Source organism: Erpetoichthys calabaricus, chromosome 11 (genome assembly GCF_900747795.2).
Source record: "Erpetoichthys calabaricus chromosome 11, fErpCal1.3, whole genome shotgun sequence".
Classification (NCBI taxonomy): domain Eukaryota; kingdom Metazoa; phylum Chordata; class Cladistia; order Polypteriformes; family Polypteridae; genus Erpetoichthys; species Erpetoichthys calabaricus.
In genome coordinates this window covers 145286658-145309202 of record NC_041404.2, presented here as the reverse complement: position 1 = coordinate 145309202, position 22545 = coordinate 145286658, and the positions used below count along the sequence as shown (strand labels likewise).

Sequence of the window (22545 nt, the reverse complement as noted above, 5' to 3'; positions counted from 1 at the left end):
ATGCATTGCATTTGTCATTCCAACAGATGGTGCATAAGAAACATTCATAGTAATAAAATGCATTACTGCAAAGGTTTGTGATGCACCACGTGTTGGAATGATAAATGCAATACCTTTTATTTTTCAGTTATATGGCAATTGGTGGGGCGGCACGGTGGCGCAGTGGTAGCGCTGCTGCCTCGCAGTTGGGAGACCTGGGTTCGCTTCCCGGGTCCTCCCTGCGTGGAGTTTGCATGTTCTCCCCGTGTCTGCGTGGGTTTCCTCTGGGCACTCCGGTTTCCTCCCACAGTCCAAAGACATGCAGGTTAGGTGGATTGGCGATTCTAAATTGGCCTTAGTGTGTGGTGGGTGTGTTTGTGTGTGTCCTGCAGTGGGTTGGCACCCTGCCCAGGATTATTTCCTGCCTTGTGCCCTGTGTTGGCTTTGATTGGCTCCAGCAGACCCCCGTGACCCTGTGTTCGGATTCAGCGGGTTTGAAAATGGATGGATGGATGGCAATTGGTATGAGATTTGTAAAAGTCGTGTTAATGTTTGTGATGCACCATCTGTTGATGTGACAGATGCAATGCATTGTATTACTGCATATATTACAATACCAACAGATGGGGCACCACAAACATTTGTAGTAATGTAGTAAACTGATTGTAGTAAAGCAAATGCTTGTGAGGCGCTATCTGTTGGAATGACAGAGACACAGCAACCAGATGGACACACGGAAAATTGTTCATGTTTAAGGGTACTTGCTGTGCAATCAGTCTAAGATGGGTTTACATCTACGAAATCAATGTAGACATCAATAACAACACTTGCAGTTCACCATTTATTGGAATGCATTGTCTTGCATGTGTGCTGGAGGACCTCCTCACTGACGTGAACCAGGTATGTGATAACCTGCCGGGGGCGAGAGGAGGCGCTGTCATTGATGTTCTCTTCTCCTTCTCTCCCCGCAGATCCGAGAAGCTACCCAGTGAGTGCACTTTGCCCCGGATGCACCACGATAAGAAGCCTGGCCGTCCAAAAGGAGTCGACACTTACCTGAGAGTGAACCGCTAGATGGAGCTCCCGAGCGACTGACCCTTTTATTACACAAGGTAACAGAGTATGGCCTCTTGTCTGAGCCCAAAGGGTGATTTGTTTTATTGATTTTCAAGACATTTGTTTCTGTTTGACCAACAATAACTAAGTGTGAAAGCCCGGCTGGTGTCCCAAATTATTCCTGTTGCCTGACTTGTCTTCCAGCACCTGGCCACAGCATGCACTAATAAAATACATTGCATTTTCCATTCCAACAGATGATGCATCAGAAATATTTACAGTAATAAAAATGCATTACTACAAATGTTTGTGATACGCCATCTGTTGGAATGTTTTTGTAATTCATGTAAAAATAAAATGCATTGCATTTGTCATTCCAACAGATGGTGTATCAGAAACATTTATGTCAATAAAATGCATTACTTCAAATGTTTGTGATACACCATCTGTTGGAATTGGTTTTTGTAATACATGCAGTAGTACAATGCATTGCATGTGTCATTCCAACATATGGTGCATAAGAAACATTCATAGTAATAAAATGCATTACTGCAAAGGTTTGTGATGCACCACATGTTGGAATGATAAATGCAATACCTTTTATTTTTCAGTTATATGGCAATTGGTATGAGATTTGTGAAAGTTGTGTTAATGTTTGTGATGCACCATCTGTTGGAATGTTTTTGTAATTCATGTAAAAATAAAATGCATTGTATTTGTCATTCCAATAGATGGTGTATCAGAAACATTTATGTTAATAAAATGCATTACTACAAATGTTTGTGATACATCATCTGTTGGAATTGGTTTTTGTAATACATGCAGTAGTACAATGCATTGCATTTGTCATTCCAACAGATGGTGCATAAGAAACATTCATAGTAATAAAATGCATTACTACAAAGGTTTGTGATGCACCATGTGTTGGAATGATAAATGCAATACCTTTTATTTTTCAGTTATATGGCAATTGGTATGAGATTTGTGAAAGTTGTGTTAATGTTTGTGATGCACCATCTGTTGGAATGTTTTTGTAATTCATGTAAAAATAAAATGCATTGTATTTGTCATTCCAACAGATGGTGTATCAGAAACATTTATGTCAATAAAATGCATTACTACACATGTTTGTGATGCACCATGTGCCGGAATGTTTTTCTAAAACTTGCAGTAATAAAATTAATTGCATTTTACATTCCAGCAGATGATGTATCAGAAATATTTATAGTAATATAATGCATTACTACAAATGTTTGTGAGTGTGCCATGTGCTGGAATGATAATTGTAATGCATTTTATTTTTGTGTTATATGTCATTTAGGCAGAGATTTGTAAAAGCAGTGTTAATGTTTGTGACTCACCATTTGTTGGAATGACAACTGCAATGCATTTTAGTACGACAAATGTTTGTGATGTGCCATCTGTTAGAATGTATTTTGTAGTACAGTGTAGTAGTAAATTGCATTGCATTTGTTATTCTAACAGTGTATGAGAATCATTTATAACAGTAACAGAATGCATTACTACATGTTTGTGATGCGCCATCTGTTGGAATGACCATGACATAGCAACCGGAAGGACACAAAGATAGATACGCAGGCATGCAGATATGTGACACTTCATTTAGGTGAATATACTGTATATATACTTGCATACATCCATAATCTATTATGCTTAGGCTATAAATAAATTGTATTGTGTTTAATGTAGACTTCCACTGATTTATAAACCTCGTTCATACATTGTACGGATCTTTTTATATTTCTACTGATCTCTCACATCTCCTACATGTGGTAGCCAATTAAGAAAACAAGAAACAATTCAAATCAGAAATGCATCTGCTGAAGACTAAAAGAAGCAAAGAGTTCAGGGTCTTAATGTGGGAGTTAACGAAAATGAAGCACAAAAACGCCACTTAGGCACTAATCGCTCGAGCTACTTTATAATTGACTTCTCATTAAGGAATGAGGCTGGGAGTAAAACCTGCAGCCACTGCAGCTCCCTGGGAGCAGACCTGAGGACCCCTGCTTTAGAGCCGTGAAGATCCTGCTGTAGCGCGTCCATTAGTGTTGTCGCTCACCGCCATGCAACACGAAGTCTTTGTGCGGGTCTTGTTACAGAACAGCGAGTGACCGATGCCTGCTCCACACGTGGCCCTCTTCTAATGTGCACTCAGTTGTGTTTTGTAAGTCCTATTAAAACGAGGCAAAGTGAGCGCTAACATCGTGGAATACCAGTAACAGTCTAATGGACGGAATGAGGTCTTCAGAAGTGTCACCACTTGCTGTGTCTGCTCCTGCATGCGCGGTGGGACGAGGCACATGTTAGCCACTTATTGGCAGCTCAGCTCTATGCTAACTGAAGGTAATGTGTTTTAAAAGGCACATATTGATTTTTGGTATTACGCTAAAGTGACCTGAAAATGAGATCTAACAAGAATAGTCCCCTGAGAGACAAGGTGACGGAATAGCCAAACTAAGCAGAGTCAGTCTCTTAAAATAAATAAATAAAACACACATGGGTGGTCCAGTGACTTCTGTGACTGTAAGAGGCAAAATAAGACAGAAAACAATGGCTCAGCCTGGTACTGAATAAAATGTACAACCTCAGAATTTGATGGAATCAAAGAGCCTGCCAGCTCATACGAGTCACCGTCGAGGTCATCCCATGAGAAAGTCCAATGACACCAGCAAAGGCTCCATACTGTTAGGACACGTTTATGAATGAAGGGCCTGCTGAATTAAATCACACATTAGATTTGTTTGGTCTGAAAGAGGATACTCTAAAACAGTGGCATATTTGGCACCAGGCCTGGCACAGGGGGGTGAGGCAGTGAGACAGTCACTTCAGGTGGCACTTTGGTAAAGGCAGCATTATCATGCAGCAATATATATTTTTAATATCCATGCTGATAAAAAGGATAATGATAAAAAGGATAAGTGTGTATCTGTGTGTCCATCTGGTTGCTATGTCTGTCATTCCAACAGATGGTGCATCACAAACATTTGTAGTAATAAAATGTATTGCACTTGTCTTTCCAACAGATGGTGCATCACAAACATTTATAGTACTAAAATGCTTTGCACTTGTCATTCCAACAGATGGTGCATCACAAACATTTATAGTACTAAACATTTGTCGTAATTAAATGCATTGCACTTGTCTTTCCAACAGATGGTGCATCATAAACATTTACAGTACTAAAATGCTTTGCACTTGTCATTCCAACAGATGGTGCATCACAAACATTTGTAGTAATAAAATGCATTGCACTTGTCTTTCTAACAGATGGTGCGTCACAAACATTTACAGTACAAAAATGCTTTGCACTTGTCAATCCAACAGATGGTGCATCACAAACATTTATAGTACTAAAATGATTTGCATTTGCCATTCCAACAGATGGTGCATCACAAACATTTGTAGTAATAAAATGCATTGCACTTGTCTTTCCAACAGATGGTGCATCACAAACATTTGTAGCAATAAAATGCATTGCACTTGTCATTCCAACAGATGGTGCATCACAAATATTTGTAGTAATAAAATGCATTGCACTTGTCTTTCCAACAGATGGTGCATCACAAACATTTACAGTACTAAATGCTTTGCACTTGTCATTCCAACAGATGGTGCACCACAAACATTTGTAGTAATAAAATGCATTGAATGTTGTGATTCCCACAACAACAACAACAACATTTATTTATATAGCACATTTTCATACAAAAAGTAGCTCAAAGTGCTTTACATAATGAAGAGAAGAGAAATAAAAGACAAAATAAGAAATTAAAATAAGACAACATCACAAATATTACCACTGGTTTTACAAATCCCATTGCAAATGGCATGTAACAGAGACGCGTGCATTGCATTTGTCATTCCAATAAATGGCGAACCACAGACATATGTAGCAATGCATTTTTTTGACGATGTTTTACCCTTCAGTGGGCATTTTTGGCACTGTTCAGGACATATGTCTCTGCCATTTGGTTTGGGATTCATAAAAGTAGTGTTAATATTTATTAAACACCATCTGTTGGAATGTGAAATGAAGCGAATTTGTCTGTACCTTGGAGCCTCCACCTTGGAGCTCCAAGTAGGTGGAGTTGATTGGCACAAGTAAAGTCTAGATGTAGACCTCCAGAGCTCCACCCTTTTACACCATGGTTAAGATTAGGGTTGTAGGGGGGTTGTCTGTCTCATATCAGGCCAAGTAATGCCAATTAAGTTAGCTCCACCTACTTGGAGCTCCAGAGAGAAAGCTTAAGCAAAAATTAACTGCCAAGAACTGTGGGAAACTCTCATCTATATGTGGCTGAGGGGCAGTCCCTCCTAGCAACAATGGGCAGGTGGTCCCACCTCTTGGGGAATCACCCACAATGGCACAGAACAAAGACTGCCTTGGAACACAAACAATAAGTAAATAACACAATGCATATAGACAAAAGAATCCAGATTGAACAAAAGAAAAATTTGAACCCCAGCCAGAGGAGGAGTCCTGGCTAAAATCTAACAATTTGTAATCAAAGTCACACAGAATGTTTTAGGGTGGACAGGTTTTGCAGATTTTCAATATATCTAAAAAAAATGGAACTGTCTCAAAAAATTTCTTTGAAAAAAAAGTGTGCCATATTTCAACAAGGGCGGCACGGTGGCACAGTGGGTAGTGCTGCTGCCTCGCAGTTAATAGACCCAGGTTTGCTTCCAGGGACCTCCCTGCGTGGAGTTTGCATGTTCTCCCCGTGTCTGCGTGGGTTTCCTCCCACAGTCCAAAGACATGCAGGTTAGGTGGATTGGCGATTCTAAATTGTCCCTAGTAGGTGTGGGTGTGTGTGTCTGTGTGTGTGTGTGCCCTGCGGTGGGCTGGCGCCCTGCCTGGGGTTTGTTTCCTGCCTTGTGCCCTGTGTTGGCTGGGATTGGCTCCAGCAGACCCCCGTGACCCTGTAGTTAGGATATAGCGGGTTGGATAATGGATGGATGGATATTTCAACAAAGTGGTCCACAGGGGGTTGAGCTATATATTGAGAAAGGACAGACAGACAGACAGACAGACAGACAGACAGACAGATTAAGTTTAAAAAAGGAGGCAGCAAAAGTGTGCCTGGCCTCAGGCGGGATTACATAAGACACTGGCACTGCTTGGCACCCTCCAATATCAGCAGCACAGCCTGTTTAACTAAATGCCAAGATGTTAAAATGATTTGATCTGCAGGTTCATGTAAACTGGCACCCCCATGTTATATCGGAGCAGACAGGGGACAGGATGGCATTGGCAGTTGCCCTCGAGTCAATGGTGCCAGCTGTTCATGTCTTATCTTACTAGCATCACAGTTTTCTCATGTAGGGCGCTTTAACAACAGCAAGTCTATTCATTTGTTCAGAACAAACTGCACAGCAGCCCTGCCTGAGCTGGGCACAAGAACATCAATCTGTTACTTCTGAAGAAAAATGTACGGTGCCCGTTGGCTCGGTCCGCTTTTTCACAATTAAAGGTGCTTTTTTATGTGATTTAGTTTCTGTTTTTTTTTTTTTTTCTTTATTCTTTATGGTCTCCTCACATGTGGTGGTGTTTTGTTTCTTTGGGTTGGCACTGGAGTGCCAAGCATGCACTGGACTACCAATGCTTGTTAAGTCCTACTCTGATCAAATTCTTCGGACCACTACCCAGATACCGGACAGGACCTCCGTTTTCCTGTCTAAACAGCTTCAATTCTTGGCAGCCAGTTGTTGAAAACGTTCCTTTGAGATCCTGGGCCATATTGGCATGAGTGCATCACACAGTTTTTGTAGACTTGTCGGGCTGTGAATCTCCCGTTCCATCACATCCCAAAGGTGCTCTGTTGGATTCAGATTGGTGACCTGTGAAGGCCACGGAAGAACACAAAATTCATTGTCATGTTCACGAAACTGTTTGCCATGCCATGCAGAATGCAGCCTTTAGACGATGGGTGAATGATGAAGAGGTACACAGCATCAGCGACAATACGTAGACAGGCCATGGCATTCAGGCGATGATTGACTGGTATTTATGGGCTCAAAGTGTGCCAAGTAAACATTCCCCACACCATCACAAATCCACCAGCACCACCACCACCACCACCACCAGCCTGGACTGCTGACACAATGCAATTTGGAGGCAAGGATTCATTCTGCTGGTGCCAACCTTCTCTGTGCCTCAAAACAATTCGAGAATCTTCAGACCAGGCGATGGTTTTCCAGTCCTCAGCTGTCCACTCCTGGTGAGCCTGTGCCCACTGCAGCCTCAGCTTTCTATTCGTGGCTGACTGGAATGGAACCCCATGTGGTCTTCTGCTGTTGCAGCCCAACGCCCCGGACCTCAATGAGATGCTGTTCTGCCCACCACAATCGTACAGAGCGGCTGTCTGAGTTAGCGCAGCCTTTTCAGCAGCTCTGGCTATTCTTCTTGACCCGACAAGGCGTCTCCATCCACAGACCTGCTCCTCACGGGATGATATTTTTTTTTTTGTATATTCACCCCATTCTGCGTAAACTCCAGGAGATCAGCAGTTACGGAAATACTCAAACTAGCCCGTTTGTCACCGACCATCTTGCACCGAAACGCCAAAATCATTAAGGTGACCTTTTTTTTTTCACCCCATTCCGGTGTTTGAACTGAAGCTCCCGTCCCGTGTCTGCAGGATTTTAACGCAATGCACTGCTGCCACCTGATTGGCCGACTAGATAATTAGACGGATAGCCAGGGGTTACAGGGGTCCCTCATAATTTGCACATTGCGTGTATTTTATCCCAAGAGCGTACCTAACCCAAATAACCCCCCCCCCCCCCCCCCCCCCCCCCCCCCCCCCCCCCCCCCCCCCCCCCCCCCCCCCCCCCCCCCCCCTCCCCACCATCCCGGTGATTCCACAACGCCGACTAAGCTCGTGATGAGGTCCTCTGTGACTACGGGGGTCTTGTTTCCCGCAACAGAACGCGTTCGTGAAAAGGGTAAATAAAGATAACATTAAATTACTGCTCTGTGTTTACTCTTTAGCTATTAATGAAGTTGCACTTGATTGCCTCCCCAATTTCTAATGCAATCTCATCAAGGTAGCCTTGAGCTGGAAGTCCGCGGCTGCTGTTGCGCAAATTTGCCCCTTCAAATGGTTTTTTTTGTTTTCCTCGTAAGGCTTTAACTCATTTCTGGCTTCATCGGCGTTTCTCTCTCGCGGGTCGTCCCTTCCCGGCCATTTCCTTGCGCTCTCCTTTTCTTTTCCTCCAGTTTATGACAGTTTAAGTAGCAAGTGTGACCTGTAGGGGGAGTCCCAGAGCCCCAAACCCCTCTGACACAACTGCTAACACACAGTCCCAGGTTCAAACAAAGGATCTTTTATTTGACCATCTTCCCATCAGGACACCACCCTGCCCTTCCATTTTCTCTCCTTGTGCTTTTCCGCTACAAGCCGTGTCCAACCCCCCCCCACCCAACTCGAGGTGAGATGGTCTCTTTTATGCTGGATTCAGGAATACTTCGGGTGCCATCACATTAGAGATCGGGGTTAAACCCGACAGTGTGCCCCCCTGGACCCCCAATAGGGCTGCCCAAACTGGGGCCTAAGGACCACCACCACCTGAGGGACGAGCTGTTCTAGGCTGGTAGCCTCTCCCAGTCCACCCATTATTACTCCACGACTGGGAAAAAGGGAATAGGAACCATCCCAGCTGAGGTGGGCCTCCATCCACACTGTCCTTCCATAAAGGTCTCCCAGTAAGAAAAGGAACCTTCCTCCAGACCAGTCGGGAGACCAGACCATCCATTATGTCCTCAAAACGTCAAGAAGATTTGGAGATAATTACACATACTGGTGTCATCTGCAAGAGAGAGCCATCAACGGAGTTGCCACTTTACCTTGAAGTTCTACAAATTCTGTGCCACCTATGAAGCTGACCAGTTCAGATGCCACTCTGCCTGCTGCTTCACCCTCCTCATTTAGGTGTACATGAATGCTATGAGGTGGACCTTGATAGATGTTGCTGTTATGGTACTTTTCCTTAATTTTTTTGGCCGGATCTCTGACATGCCTCATATGCGGCTGACCCTGTCAGGTGTTGCTGTTCTGTGACTTTACTCTTTTTTGTCAGATCTCTGAATCCAGTGCCTCCTATGAGGTTGACCATCTCAGATCTCCCTCCGCTGCCACTTTATGTTACAGATGCACAAATTCTGTGCCACCTATGAGGCTGACCAGTTCACATCCCACTTTTTCTCCTGTCATTTATGTTCACATTGGATCTTTGGATCCTTTATCAACTTTGGGGCTGATTTTGCTCTTCTGTGACTTTACCTCACTTGTTTGTCAGATCTCTGAATTCAGTGCCTCCTATGAAGCTGACCTTCTCAGATCCCTCTTTTTAATTTTTTTTGTGCATTCATTTCTTCATTCATCTTCACATTCTATGTTAGCTATGAGGCTAACCTCATTAGACTTTGCTTTTCTGCTACTTTACTTTACTTGATATATTTTTTGACACATCTCTGAATCAAGTGCCTCCTATGGAGTTGACCTTCTCAGGTCTCCCTCTAGTCCTACTTTACCCTACTTGATATTATTTTTATTGTCAGATCTCTGAATTGTATGCCATCTATGAGGCTAACCCTGTCAGCTCTTGCTTTTCCGCTGTTTTACCTTAGTTTATCAGATCTTTGAACCCTGTGCCTCCTATAAGGTTGACCATCTCAGATCTCCATCTAATGCTGCTCTACCCTACATAATCTAATTTTAATGGTTAAATCTCTGACTCGTATGCCATCTATGAGGCTGACCCTGTCAGATTTTGTCGTTATGCTGCTTTACCTCACATATTCATTTTGTTTGTTAGATCTCTGAATGTTGCGTCTCGTATGAGGAGGTTCTTCTCAGATCCCTCTTTTTTGCCGCTTTAACCTCGTCATTCATCTTCACATGCCATGTTAGCTATGAGGCTGACTAGGTTTGATTTGACTTTGCTGCTATGTTTTCTCTCTTGTTAGTTTTTGTCAGATCTCTGAATTGAGGCCCTCATATGAGGCTGGTCTTCTCAGGTCTCCTTCTTGTCCTGCTTCACCATATTTAATATTGTTTTTAATGGTCAGATCTCTGAATTCTATACCATCTGTGTGGCTGATCTGAACAGATCTTGCTGTTATGCTGCTTTACCTCACTTGTTATTTTAGTTTGTCACGTCTCTGAATTCATGAGGTTGACTTTCTCAGATCCCTAATTTTTTCTGCTGCTTTAACCTCTTCATTCATCTTCACATTCTACCTTAGCTATGAGGCCAACCCTGTTAGATTTTGATTTTCTACTTTTTATTTCTTGTCAGCTCTCTGAATCGAGTGCCTTCTATGAAGTCGACCTTCTCAGTTGTAGTCCCACTTTATCCTACTTGATATGATTTTTAATGGTCAGATCTCTGAATTGTATACCATCTATGATGCTGACCCTGTCAGCTCTTGCTTTTCCGCTGCTTTACCTTAGTTTATCAGATCTTTGAACCCTGTGCCTCCTATAAGGTTGACCATCTCAGATCTCCATCGAATGCTGCTCTACCCTACTAAATGTCATTTTAATGGTCAAATCTCTAACTCGTATGCCATCTATGAGGCTAACCCTGTCAGCTCTTGCTTTTCTGCTGCTTTACCTTAGCTTATCAGATCTTTGAGCCCTGTGCCTCCTATGAGGTTGACCATCTCAGATTTCCATCTAATGCTTCTCTACCCTACATAATCTAATTTCAATGGTCAAATCTCTAACTCGTATGCCATCTATGAGGCTGACCCTGTCAGCTCTTGCTTTTCCGCTGCTTTACCTTAGCTTATCAGATCTTTAAGTCCTGTGCCTCCTATAAGGTTGACCATCTCAGATCTCCATTGAATGCTGCTCTACCCTACTAAATGTCATTTTAATGGTCAAATCTCTAACTCGTATGCCATCTATGAGGCTAACCCTGTCAGCTCTTGCTTTTCTGCTGCTTTACCTTAGTTTATCAGATCTTTGAACCCTGTGCCTCCTATAAGGTTGACCATCTCAGATCTCCATCTAATGCTGCTCTACCCTACATAATCTAATTTCAATGGTCAAATCTCTAACTTGTATGCCATCTATGAGGCTGACCCTGTCAGATTTTGCTGTTATGCTGCTTTACCTCACATATTCATTTTGTTTGTTAGATCTCCGAATGTTGCGTCTCGTATGAGGAGGTTCTTCTCAGATCCCTCTGTTTTGCCGCTTTAACCTCGTCATTCATCTTCACATGCCATGTTAGCTATGAGGCTGACCAGGTAAGATTTGTCTTTGCTGCTACGTTGTCTGTCTTGTTATTTTTTGTCAGATCTCTGAGTTGACTACCTCAAATGAAGCTGATCTTTGCAGGTCTCCTTCTAGTCCTACTTCACCGTATTTCTTAATATTATTTTAATGGTCCGATCTCTAAATTCTATACCCTCCGTGTGGCTGATCTGAACAGACCTTGCTGTTACGCTGCTTTATCTCACTTGTTATTTTTGTTTGTCATGTCTCTGAATTCATGAGGTTGACCTTCTCAGATCTCCTCTTTCTTTTTTTTTTTCTTCTGCTTTAACCTTTCATCACATTCTACATTAGCTATGAGGCTAACCCTGTTAGATTTTGCTTTTCTGCCACCTCTAGTCCTACTTTTTCCCTACTTATTATTATTTTTAGGGTCTGATCTCTGACTCCCGTACCGTCCACGAGGCAGACTACTTCAGATCTCTCTTTTCTTTCCCTTTTCCCACCTTCATTCATGTTCACGTTGGTCTAAGGTTGATCCTGCTAGCTCCTGTTGTTCTGCTACTTCTCCGTCCCCAAAATCATTTCCATCAGATGTCTGGATCATGTGACTTGGCCTTAAAAATAAGCCTGATGGTCACTTCTGAAGCCGAGTTGTCCCCAAGCCCCTCGACATGGCTGATCCTGCCAGATCTCTCAGACATGACCGAGTGCAGGGGCTTTTCTTTCCCCCCCCCCCCGTGACTGAGGTGTGCGCCTCTTCAGCTCCGTCCTCGTGCAGCCCCACTGCGTTCCCTCAGATCTGCACCAGCCCATTTATGCTAAGTTAATTTACCTTAATGTATCCCTGGAATATGGCAATACATCAACAACTTTGTTAATGGAAACTTACTGATCCGTAACACTTCTAGTGGTAGACATTTGCTTGGGGGCAATACAATATTAATGTTAATATCAATGATCGATCAGAGGATTTGCAAGAAGGCATAAAGTCTTTAATTATAATTGCATTAGGAAAAGTGTTGTAATGGCGAGAGCATTTGAATAAGGTCACATCTCACTCTCACCTCGAGAGGGAGCGCCGGATTAAATGCCACTCATGTTAAGTTCAGTGCAACCTACGGCGTGTCGTTTGAGTAACGTAAAGGTTAAATCGAGAAAATGTCCCCTTCATTCCTGAACACCTGGCATGATTGATATCCCCCGCATGGAAAATAAATGTTACAACCTCATCTTAATGCTGCATTTTTATGAATAAAATGTGTTTAAATTAGCCATTAGGAAAACACCAGCTGGAGGGGCTGGAAAGGTCACCCGAAAAACACAAGAGGCTCACCGTGGGGTACAGGCGGACTCCCCCCACAATTTGTCTTTAGCTGCCTCAGATTTTCAAATGCCTCGTAGATTAGGAGACTTTAGGCTAAATAAACGACGGGTACAGCGAGGGCCCAGCACTGTGGCGACTGACTGGGCGACTTGGCACGGCACCTCAGCGGGCAGCTCTCATCGTACACTTCTAACCCAGCCTGGAACTGGCAACGGATCACCGGCAACTTAAAGACCCCTTCACTGACGAGAGCCACTAAGGCCGGTCCAGAAAGGACTGACATTAAATACTTCAGGGAGCCAAAGCGACGAGTGGGGGGCGCATCACGACGGCCATCAAAGAGGAAGAGAAAGAATTTGGAAGATGTCTGTGGTGTCCTTAACCACTCAGGCTAATCCACATTGTGACAAATAGAGAAGATCTGTCTGCTATATAGTGCCTTTCACTTCAATCCAGCTCTCTATCTATCATACAGTGGTTTTCACATCTGTCTGTCTATTATACAGTCTATCTTTAATTTGTCTACTATATACTGCCTTTCACCTCTGTCAGTCTGTTTATTATATTATGCCGTTCACAACTCAAACTTTCTATATTTGTCATGTCTACTGCCTGTGTTTTATATAGTGCCTTACACATCGATCTCCTTGTCTACTTTTAGTATCTGTCTATTATATAGCACTTTCCACATATATTTCTTATATTGTACTTTTTACTTCTGTCTGTAATAATAATTAATTACATTTATATAGCAATTTTCTCAGTACTCAAAGCGCTATACACACAGAGGGGAGCCGGGAAGAGAACCCAAAATCTTCCACAGTCTCCTTACTGCAAAGCAGCAGCACTACCACTGTGCCACCTGTGAGGATATCTATCTATTATATAGTGCCTTTCAGATCTCTCTTTATTTTTCACTTATTGTATCTGTCTCTTATATAGTGCCTTTCACTTCTATCTGTCCATTACATATTGCCTTCTCTTTCAATTATATAGTGCCTTTCATGTATTTTGTCTATTTATCTATTATATGGTGCCTTTCACATATTCTGTCTGTCTATTATATATTCTTTTCCACATATTCTGTCTATCTATTATATAGTGCCTTTCACATATTCTGTCTATTTATCTATTTTATAGTGCCTTTCACATATTCTGTCTGTCTATTATATATTCTTTTTCACATATTCTGTCTATTATATAGTGCCTTTCATGTATTCTGTCTATTTATCTATTATATAGTGCCTTTCACATATTCTGTCTATTATATATCCTTTTTCACATATTCTGTCTATTATATAGTGCCTGTCATGTATTCTGTCTGTCTAGTATATATTCTTTTTCACATACTCTGTCTATTATATAGTGCCTTTCACGTATTCTGTCTATTTATCTATTATATAGTGCCTTTCACATATTCTGTCTGTCTATTATATATCTTTTCCACATATTCTGTTTATCTATTATATAGTGCCTTTCACGTATTCTGTCTATTATATATTCTTTTTCACATATTCTATTATATAGTGCCTTTCACGTATCTGTCTATTTATCTATTATATAGTGCCTTTCACATATTCTGTCTGTCTATTATATATTCTTTTCCACATATTCTGTCTATTATATAGTGCCTTTCACGTATTCTCTCTATTTATCTATTATGTAGTACCTTTCACATATTCTGCCTATTATATATTCTTTTCCACATATTCTGGCTATCTATTATATAGTGCCTTTCACGTATTCTGTCTATTTATCTATTATATAGTGCCTTTCACATATTCTGTCTGTCTATTATATATTCTTTTTCACATATTCTATTATATAGTGCCTTTCACGTATTCTGTCTATTTATCTATTATATAGTGCCTTTCACATATTCTGTCTATTATATATTCTTTTCCACATATTCTGTCTATCTGTTATATAGTGCCTTTCACGTATTTTCTCTATCTATCTATTATATAGTTCCTTTCACATCTATCTATCTATCTAAATTCACAAATCAGAATGTGCCTTTTTTTTAGTTCCTGTATTAATGGCTGATTGTGGCCCCCTCTGCTCTTGCCATTCTTAACACCTACAATGGGGGGCATTTAGATTGGCTCTTCTGTTCGTCTCGGCGTCTCCATCATGAAATGAAGTCTGGATTAACGTAATTCCCCCCTAATTCGTGGTGTTCATAAGAAATGTAAATGTAAAGACAGACTTACATAATAAAAAAAGAAGAGTTGTGTCGGGTGTTTGAAGTATGAAAGTGTGTGCTCCGGTTTCAATGTTTAACGTCTGGATATTCTCGATTGTATTAGAAATGTGTCATTTGTCACCATCTGTCGGGTCCATAGACAGCTAGTAAAGGATCAAAAATCACCTCAGATTCGTAACCTGCGACCCTGAAATGGTCGAAAATGATATACCAATTAATACCTGGGAGTGCCTCTTAGAGAGTTAGGACCACCGGCGACAGGCTGATATTACTGATGCCCGCTGTTTTTTTTCTAATATTCATATTTTTTTAAATATATTTTTTAATATTAATAATATTTTTTTAATAATAATATTTTTGATATTACCGATGCCCGCTTTTTTTTTTTTTTTTTTAAGTTTTCTGAAGGAGGACCTTTGACCCCTCGTACTTCATTAGGGGGTCAGTTGATGTGGCCGGCGCAACTTCAAATCCATCTGACAAAAAAGAAGTTGGGGGAAAAAATGCCAGTGTGGTGCATAACTAAACATGGTGGTACGTCATGGTGGTGGGGACTTCCTCGTGAAGCGATTTCAAGCGCTCAGAAGTCGTTTTTAGGTGTTGCCTGAACTCCCCTGTCCTGCCCTTTTGAGGTGCGTTTGTATAAAATCCACACGTGACGAATGTTGTCGTTGTCCTGTCCGTCTGTCCGTCTGTCTGCAGGAAACGACTCGGCTCCCATTGACCAGATGTCATTGAAATGTGCTGAACATTCAGCTTTCATGAAGTCCTCACTCACAGAGCGTGCTGTCCCATATATATAATTTTTTAATTTCGGATTTCAAAACCAACCCACATGCATAAAGCCTTGGAAGATTCTCAAAATGATCTCCTTACAGCAGAGAAACAGTCCATGAGAGCTCAATTACTGATGAACGAACCCCGCGGAGTTCGACGAAATCGCGGAAATGTTCAGAAACTTTGGCAAACTCCGCGAAAGGCGTTGAAGTTAAAGGGGACGGCGAGACTGGGCTGGCTTTGAGTGGTCTGAAGGGGTGTGGTGGTCTTTTAAGTGCCCCTGGGGGTTAGGGGAGCAGCCAAATATAGACCTATGTAGGCTAACCACGGAGCCACTGTGACTCCCCGAGATAAAATTAACAGAATTAAAAATCAGAAGAGGAAGATTTTAACAGGAAGGCCCGACCGCCAAAGAGCGGGGTCTCGCCTCTCGCATCATAAACAGCAGCGACGGGCAGTGACTACTAGGGGGAAATCACACGAATCGATTGATGAGCATCGACGAATCGATTCAGTGGAGCTCAAGTGGAGGGCTAAAGCGCATGCGTGAGGTCGGCTGCGCGTTTCGGTTTTGCTGGTAGAAGTTTAAAGCGCGTGCGCAAGAATCGCCCGACTCCTCGGTCCTAAATCACTTGATTCAAGAATGAGGCCACGACCTGAGAAAAGTCTAACGATTCTCGTTTATTTAATTCATAAGCGAGTCAATAGCCGAAAAAACGTCCAGCGATTTGAGCCTGTTGATTTCATGAATGAATCATTAACCGAGAATCAGCTTAACGATTTTCGTTTATTTACATTCTTAAAATTAATGAGCCCCTACCCGGGAACCAGTTGAACGATTCTCATTTATTTCATTTGCGAACGAGTCACAACACGAGGACCAGTCTCATGATTCCCGTTTATTTCATTCGTTAACAAGTCACTACGTAGAAACCAGTCTAACAATTCTCATGCATTTGACTTGTGGACAAATCATTGGGAGTTGCACGATTCTTATTCCCTTGTGATTCTGTAACAGACTTTCGTATTTTAGTTAATCATCTTCAATGTGTTCTCATGCATTGTGTATGGAAACAGGACAATGGCATATAAATTATGTTAAATATATAATTATATATACAATAAATGAATAAACAAATGATATCACTTATATACACACAAATACAGATATATCAAAATAATGCAAAAAATGTATAAATTATTAAATGACATATTTGTGGTGTGATCAGAAGGGGACCCCCGAACTCCCCATACTGTATACGACTCAACTGTAAATGAATCAAAAGAATCGAGTGCCATAAATGGGCAGTTCGAAGAATCAAATCAGTAAAGTGAACCCAAATGGCCAACACTAAGAGACGGAAACCCCAAAGCCTCATGGGAACAGCTTTCTGAATTGAAGACCCACCTCTCCTCCTCATCTATTGGTCAAGAGTCCTGCTTTTAATTTGAAAAACTCCTTCCCTTGAGGCTTTAGGTTTTCTATTTATGATGTGTCTATTTAACAATATTTTAACAAGAAACGAACCCCAACTGTTACCTGATGGTTAAAAAAAACCAACTAGTGCCCCGATGCCCCCAATACGAGTCTGTCATTTCATTAAATAATGAGGTTTGGTGGGTGGCACGTGTCTGCGTTTTACATCCAGACTGTCACCGGCCTGTAGGAGACGCACAGTTAGAATCTGCACAGTTGAATGGCGGAAATCGGAACGACTGGGACGACACGTAGAAAACACAACACCAAAATAACGAATGTAAAATCATATTACAGGTAATGCCCAATGTCAGTCTGTACTGAACAGGGTCTGCTGGAGCCTATGCCAGGTGGCACAGGGCACAAGGCAGAGTGCCAATCCATCACACACCACACACACACCTGACCTGCATGTCTTTGGACTGTGGTAGAAAACTGGAGCACCCAGAGGAAAGCCACACAGACACGGGGAGAACATGCCAGCGCCACACGGGCAGGACCCGGGAATGTGAACCCTGGTCTCCTTTACTGCGCCACTGTGCCACCCCAATGCACAATCGGGAATGTGAACCCTGATCTCCTTACTGTGCCACCCCAATGCACTATCGGGGATGTGAACCCTGATCTCTTTACTGTGCCAACGTGCCAACCCAATGCACAATCAGGGATGTGAACCCTGGTCTACTTACTGCGCCACATTGCCACCCCAATGCACAATTGGGGATGTGAACCCTGATCTCCTTATTTTGCCACCATGCCACCCTAATGCACAATTGGGGATGTGACCCCTGGTTTCCTTATTGTGCCACATTGCCACCCCAATGCACAATTGGGGATGTGAACCCTGATCTCCTTATTTTGCCACCATGCCACCCCAATGCACAATCGGGGATGTGAACCCTGGTCTCCTTATTTTGCCACTATGCCACCCTAATGCACAATTGGGGATGTGACCCCTGGTTTCCTTACTGTGCCACATTGCCACCCCAATGCACAATTGGGGATGTGAACCCTGATCTCCTTATTTTGCCAACATGCCACCCCAATGCACAATCGGGGATGTGAACCCTGGTCTCCTTACTGCGCCACCATGCCACCCCAATGCACAATCGGGGATGTGAACCCTGATCTCCTTACTGTGCCACCATGCCACCCCAATGCATAATCGGGGATGTGAACCCTGATCTCCTTACTGTGCCACCATGCCACCCCAATGCACAATCGGGGATGTGAGCCCTGGTCTCCTTATTGTGCCACCATACCACCCCAATGCACAATGTCCCAAAAGAAAGACTACAAGTTCTGTGGAAAAGTGTCTGAATTTAATGCCAACTATAGAAAAGAAAATCCGCACCTTGCCAACGACACATTTAATAAATGAATGGCATATAAAAAGCATAAAGATGGGGACGTGGCAGCAATGCAGTTATGGAGCTGCGGACACAGTTAGGTTCCTTGGGCGGGTATTCACTACGGGCCGAGCGTACATACTAATATGGGGTCTCAGGTACAGTACGTGGTCACTTTAATGGAGACTTGATGCAATATACAAATGTATGAAGTGACATTTTTAACTGCATAATTAGCTACTGATCTCAACACAGACAAATTTCAAACTTTCATTCCGTAACACTGAGTAGCACCAAGTTGGAAGTTTAGGCCGTCCATGTCCGTTGGACTAGGTGCCGTTGGGAGGGCGAGGTGCACCGGGACGTTCTCTCGTTTACTGTTTAATCGCCAGGCCCGTTACTCCACCTTGGCCTCCTCATCCGCTGGGTGGTCTTTACTGTGATGTATGAAATGAAGATTCAGTCTGTGAGCTTCGGAGATGTCACACTTGGACCACCTGAAACCAACGTCTTGTGGAGAAACAAAACGAGTTTGGGTGCTTTGTTGTAATTCATGCAATTTGTGGGCAGTGCAGATGGGTGGGCCCCTTAGGTGGCACATTTAAATGAAACTCCAGTCCCCTCGATGACAAACTCTGCGCTCGAGCCACAGGGTGGCAAACGTACAGCAGAAGAAGAACACGAGCCCCCAGCTGCATCGGGCTCTCCCAGTTACATCGCCCACAGCTGGAGATTGATCTGGGGTTCTAAGAGGTAAACTCTGCCAACCACCCCACTGCAGGTGGGCCTCAGCCCTGGCGAGGGGTCTGGAGCGGACAAGATGTAGTCGATGCTGAACTTAATTTCAGATTCTGTCTGGCCTACCGTGCGGCTGTTACCGGAGAATAAAATGTCCGACGGGTGGGAGCCGATTGCGGACCCCTGCTTGCCGTCACCGGGCGCACCACACTGCAAAATCCCGCTTGAAGGGGGCACATCCAGGGTCTGGAGATCCTCGCTTGGCTCAACGTGGTCCCGGAATGCAGACTTCACGTTCCGCCGCCTACGCCTCCTCCGGAAGTTTCCGTTTTCAAACAAGTCCAGCATGGACTCACAGCCACTGGCAAACGTCCAGTAGTTGCCTTTGCCTTTGTCGTTCCCTTCTGTTCTCGGGACCTGAAGGTAGAGAAGAAGCGTCAGGGATGAGGAAAGCAGAGTGCCAGGCAGACCCCCCACTTGTTCTCAGGCCCGCTTAACCCACTTCAGGGCCCTGAGGGGGGTGGAGCCAATCCATCACAGGACACACCCACACCCGCACAGAGCCAATCAGCCAATCCCACTTGTTATTGGGGATTGTGGCCTCTAGGGGGCTCTGGATCACCTGAAACCCCAGGCAAAACTACACAGGCGGCAGGGCAGGTGCAATTAAAGAGGTTACTGGCCACAATGTCGGAGTCGAGTGGGGGGCCCCCTGGGAAGCACTTCCAGGTCAGACAATGATACTGGTGCTGTTAGTATTCCATAACTCCCCCTGGTGGCCCCCACAGAGACCACCAGGGCAAATCCATGGGACCACAACTCCCAGTTGTCCATACTAGGGCTCTCCAGACAGAGTGCTGCCACCCTGAGCATGGGGGGGGGGGGGGGGGGGGGCATGTGGGGAGACGTTCTACCCATAGTAGGCAGTCACCCACTCTGTGTTACCTTAAGGGGTTGCTGGGATGCCAACTCCCCAGTATAGCTGCTGCATCTTACTTGTGGCCACATCTGGGCATGGCAGGGGAACTTCTCCGCTCCCCACTTGTCCTTCTTTGCCCATGGCATCCTAGCCAGGTAAGGGGAGCAAGACCCATCGGTCCCTTACAGGCAAAAAAAAAAAAAAAAATCAGGAGCTCCTGGGTGGAGGAACTCACTTGGACAACTGAGAGAACATGACAAGAGCTGGGCAGGGGGTCTGATCCGTGAGATGCCACCTGTCACACACGAGCACATGGGTGGCAGTCAATGGGCTTAACCGAGAGTGGCACGCCATGTCAGGGGTTGCCGATGTGCACTTAATGTCTTTTCTCCCACCTCTGCAGATCACCAGAAGGGAAGACCACCTAAACCCCAAGCAGTTTCCAGGTCTCTCTCCAGGCCCCGCCCTCCTAGTGACCTCACATCCACCTGTGCCCTCTTGGGCCCGCCTCTTCCTCCCCACCACCTATAAAGACCAGCCACTTGTCCTTTCCTGTCAGTCCCATATTGTTCTTGGTCCTTTATGGAGGTGGAAGCCCAAACCTTCTCCATTTTTTTTTTGTCTCTTTATTACACCCCTCAGCTCTTTATGTTTATCAAAGGGGGCGACTGGTGACGCCCGATGTGGGATGATCAGCACAGGCACCCACATCTCCAGCAAGTCAAGCAGAGAAACCTGTGTCCCTCTCAAACTGGGGGCTTGTGATCTTTACCATAGCAGCTGGGGGCTTCTAACTGCAGATCTCATGAGAAGAAATCGCCTGTGCCATCCATTTGCAGGGCTGTGAGGATCGCAGTCTGTGCCAACCGCTCCGGGCACAAGTCAGGAGGTGACCCTGTATGTCCACACAAGTCTGAGTTAAAGCTACAACATTGATGACCATGAGAAGACCTCAATTACGTCACGCTTAGAAGATGCAGAGGGTCCCCATCAAAAAAAAAAAAAAAAAAAGAAAGACGATGCCCCCCGGCAGTTACCTTCACAAAGCAGCTGTTCAGGGACAGGTTGTGGCGGATGGAGTTCTGCCAGGCTCTCTGGTTGGATCGGTAGTACGGAAACTTCTTCATAATGAACTCATAAATGCCTGAGAGGGTGACCTTCTGGCCAGGACTCTGCTGGATGGCCATGGCAATGAGGGCGATGTAGCTGGCGGGGGGGAGGGGGGGGAGTAAAAAGTGACAAAACAAATGTCATAAAGCAGACAACAGAAGGGACAATAAGTAGCAGGTGACTTCAAGGCTCTGTGTGTCAGCATGCCGATCGTTACAATGAATGACACTTTAGTTACACTGTGTGAGACATTCCAGTGTATTGAAATAGTAATAATAGTAACATACATGAAGGAAAGGCGCTATATAAATAAAAAATTATTATTACTGTGAAAGGGAGCAATAATAAAAACGCCATATTAGATATGAGTAATGGAAATGGTATCGGGTCACTTCAGAGAACTGGCGCATTGAAACAGACTGGTGAAGGTGCTGGGGGGGGGGAAATGAGGCTCAAAGACTCCCTCAGTTTCTATAGCAGCAATCGTGAGAGAAACCAACACTCTAAATTATGGACCCTGAAAAAGAAACGGGAATTTATTTGGGGAACGACAAGAGCCTCGGACACATTCAGCTTACTGGTGAAGGCTTTGGATGTCAAACCCAGCAGGCTGGGGTCTTAGACCCCGGTGCTGCGGACCCTGGGTGACCCCAAGCAAGTCACTTCACCAGCCCGAGCTGCTAATGGAAGAACAAAAGAAACGGAACCCGTGGCACCTCAAAAGAAAGACGTCGGACATTGAAGGAAAAGTGCGTCAAGTGGTACAGAAATCCGCTCCTGTGATGCCAGCTTGGAATTTCTCAAGTCAAAGGTGCAACACGATAAACAGGACAATGGCGTCCTCTGACTGACAGGATCTGCAGTGTGCTGTAAATACCCCCCCACCCCAGAAATGATTCAAGTGGACCCTCAAAATAAAGTGAGAACTTCAACAACATAACAAAACACGAATATAAAACATCACAAAACAATTCAGGGGTCACGGGGGGTGGGGGGGGCACAACCTCTCCTGCCAGGACCAGGCACAAGACAGGAACCAGTCAAAGAGGGGGCATCCGTCCATCACAGGGTCCGGTGGTGTGCAAAACAGGTGTGCGAGTGGGCCGCGGTGGGTCGCCTAAGGCATATTTATCCTGCACCACCCCACCCTGCTGAAGGGTCGTCAGTGAACCCGAAAAGGTCAAACTGGGCCACGAGATGGCAAAGGTTAAGGAATACTATTATTATATAGCGCCCTCCAGTATGTAGTGCACTTTATTAACATATAAAAGAGTGCACTATAACATAGAATAGTGCGTCATTAACAATAAGTAATAATAAATAAGTTACAGTACCCTTCATAATATTTAATACAGTG

General features: G+C 44.0%; 1 protein-coding gene across 1 annotated transcript in view; it reads right to left on the bottom strand.

Moving 5' to 3' along the window:
- Positions 1 to 18423: 18423 nt before the first annotated feature.
- The window catches only part of foxl3 (forkhead box L3), a 10248-nt gene continuing 6126 nt past the window's right edge, over positions 18424 to 22545 (bottom strand). The window contains exons 2-3 of the mRNA XM_028814228.2: positions 21116 to 21284; positions 18424 to 19576 (exon numbers count right to left, since the gene is read on the bottom strand). Coding sequence (XP_028670061.2) covers positions 19133 to 19576; positions 21116 to 21284 — 613 coding nt within the window. The 3' untranslated portion in view covers positions 18424 to 19132. The remainder of the gene's footprint in view (positions 19577 to 21115; positions 21285 to 22545) is intronic.